Below are 2,632 nucleotides of genomic sequence, written 5' to 3'. Positions count from 1 at the left end.
ATACAAAGTTTTGATTGAATGTTTGAAGCTGCTAGAATTTAGTTACAAATTTGGTTAAAATTTCTTTAGAGATTTTCTTTTATAAAATCTATAGGAAATATGATGATTTGATTTTGATCAGGTATAAAAAGCTTTGGCTTCTACCTACACTTTCTTTCGGTCTTTTTGACACTGACAGGAATTTAAAGATTGTGTATTATTTTCTGTATTATTCTGTTTTGTTTTCATTGTTCAGTGTTTTGTAAATGGAAAATTAAACAATGACCAAAATAAAAAGATGGACATGAAAATAATAAATTAAAAAATAAAATAATCGTCCTGCAGGGGGCAGAAGGGAGCAACAACAGAATAAACTCACCAGACTGGGTCACAGCTGGTTCTGCAGAGCCCTGGTCCTGCTGGGGAGATCCCATACTGGTTCGGGGGGCGACGGCCGGTCTGGGTGGGGGTTTGGGGTTTGGCGGGGACGGGGTGGTTTTGGGTGGAGGAGGTCTTGGAGCGGGGACGGGGGTGCTGGATGAGGGGGTTTCTGTAGCGGGCTGTGGTTTTGGTGTTATGGGGGGTTTTTCTGTGGTTCTGAAGGGCTGGGGTTCGGACTTTGTTGCAGCAGGATCTAACGGTTCTGCAGAGGGTTCCAGGTTCGGTTCTGAAGGCGGGTCCTCACCCTCCCAGAACTCCTTGGAGGAAGGTTTGGGAGTGGGTGAAAGGTTTTTGGGTTTTGGAGCAATAACAGGGGGGACAGATTTGGCCGGTTGGCCCTGCAGACGGGGGCGTGGCCGAGGTTCAGGTCTCTCTGCAGCAACAAAGCCCTCAGCAGGTCCAGTTTGCCTGTTCTCATCCCCGTTGCTGTGCTGCTCGAAGGCTTGTATCCTCGCCCTGAGAGTCGCCATGTCCTCTTCCTCTTCCTCCTCGCTCTCTGATTGGCCGCCCTGGCTGCTGTCGCTGCGGTGATCAGGGAGGCCCCAGTCGTCGGAGCTGAAGGCCTCCAGCAGCTCCTGAAGGTACTTCCCCTGACCCCCCTCCTGGTTCGGACCGTTGCTGCTGGAGCGGGCGGCTAACGTGGCTGGGCCGTCCTCGCGCAGCTTCACCAACGTCTGAACCTTGACCTCGTCTCTGATTGGCTGGCGGCCGAGCTTGGTGCGGGGGCGTGGCCTCGGTCGCTCGGACGGGACGGCGGCGGGCGGGCTCAGATCCCACGGGGGGGTTTGATTCCCGCAAGTGGACGTCGAAGGTGAACACAGGTCAGTGAGGAGGTCGCAGCATCCTGTGGAGTTCACCTGAGGACGGGGGTCAGGAGCCACGCCCTCGGCCTCACAGGACGGGGCTGCTGATTGGCTGTTAGCTTTGGTGACGTCAGCAACATCAGATGACTTTGGAGGGTGGGGGAAAGGTGGGCGAGGTGGTCTTGCTGGTCTCGATGCTGCACACACCAACAGAAATAAACTTTTATTAATATTTATTTAAAACAAACGTCACAAAGCAAACCCTCGCTCACCTTGTGCCTCCTGAGGGTCCGGGTCAGAACCCGGGTCGGTCTGTGTGGCGATAGTTGTCCTGGAAACTGGACGTGACGAGGAGGAGGAGGAGGAAGGAGGAGGAGGGAGAACCTGCTCCTGTGTCTTCTCTCTAATCACCTCCTCATAGGAAGGAGGTGGCTGAAGAAAAGTAAAATAAATAATTAAATAGAGATTTTCAAAATAAAACACTGAAAACATCAGGATCTTTGGATTTGATTTCATCAGTAAATTTACTGTAAGTTTGTCAGGTTTATTATCTGTAGTTTTGTGTTAAATGTTTGCATGTTGTGATGATAAACTAACTCCCAATGCTGCTCCTAATTTCTTCTCCTTTTTTAAATGTTGTTGCTTTTATGTCAAAAATATTGTAAAACTTGTGTCAGGATAAAAACCTTTGTAAGCTTCCCTTACACACAGTACAGACCAAAAATTTGGACACACCTTCTCATTCAGAGTTTTCTTTATTTTCATGACTATGAAAATTGTAGATTCACACTGAAGGCGTATGTGAACTAAGTGAATATACTTAACAAGAAAGTGTGAAACAACTAAAACTATGTTCTTCAAAGTAAAAACCTTTTGCTTTGATTACTGCTTCACACACTCTTGGCATTCTGTTGATGAGCTTCAACAGGTAAGTCACCTGAAATGGTTTATCAACAGTCTTGAAGGAGTTCCCAGAGATGTTTAGCACTTGTTGGCTCTTTAGCCTTCACTCTGAGGTCCAGCTCACCCCAAACCATCTGGACTGAGTTCAGGTCTAGTGACTGAGGCCAGGGGCCTCATGTATCAACGGTGCGTATGCACAAAAACCTTGCATACGCCATTTTCCACGCAAAACTCCAGATGTATCAAAACTCAACTGAACGTGGAAAAGTGCGCAGCCCCACGCCAACTCCAGGGCTGGTGTCACACGTTTCTGTGGTTCTGGTTCTACTGGTGACACTTAGAGGTGATTCTGAGAAACTGTTCATGATGTGAAAATGATTATTGTTCACAGCAGACACACGTGATTAACAATTATTACATCCACATGATTAACAGTTATTACATCCACATGATTAACAATTATTACATCCACATGATTAACAGTTATTACATCCACACGATTAACA

At 47.3% G+C, this 2,632-nt stretch overlaps 1 protein-coding gene across 2 annotated transcripts in view; it reads right to left on the bottom strand.

Moving 5' to 3' along the window:
* Positions 1-2,632, bottom strand: part of wu:fy63c09 (SH3 domain-containing protein 19) — a 34,907-nt gene that overhangs the window by 8,927 nt on the left and 23,348 nt on the right. For both annotated transcript variants that reach the window (XM_014022157.1, XM_014022158.1), the window contains exons 6-7: positions 1,496-1,655; positions 359-1,420 (exon numbers count right to left, since the gene is read on the bottom strand). In XM_014022157.1, coding sequence (XP_013877611.1) covers positions 359-1,420; positions 1,496-1,655 — 1,222 coding nt within the window. The remainder of the gene's footprint in view (positions 1-358; positions 1,421-1,495; positions 1,656-2,632) is intronic.

The sequence above is a fragment of the Austrofundulus limnaeus genome, unplaced genomic scaffold (assembly GCF_001266775.1).
Source record: "Austrofundulus limnaeus strain Quisiro unplaced genomic scaffold, Austrofundulus_limnaeus-1.0 Scaffold319, whole genome shotgun sequence".
Taxonomy (NCBI): domain Eukaryota; kingdom Metazoa; phylum Chordata; class Actinopteri; order Cyprinodontiformes; family Rivulidae; genus Austrofundulus; species Austrofundulus limnaeus.
Note: the sequence above shows the minus strand (reverse complement) of the source record. Positions and strands in the feature narration are given on the sequence as shown.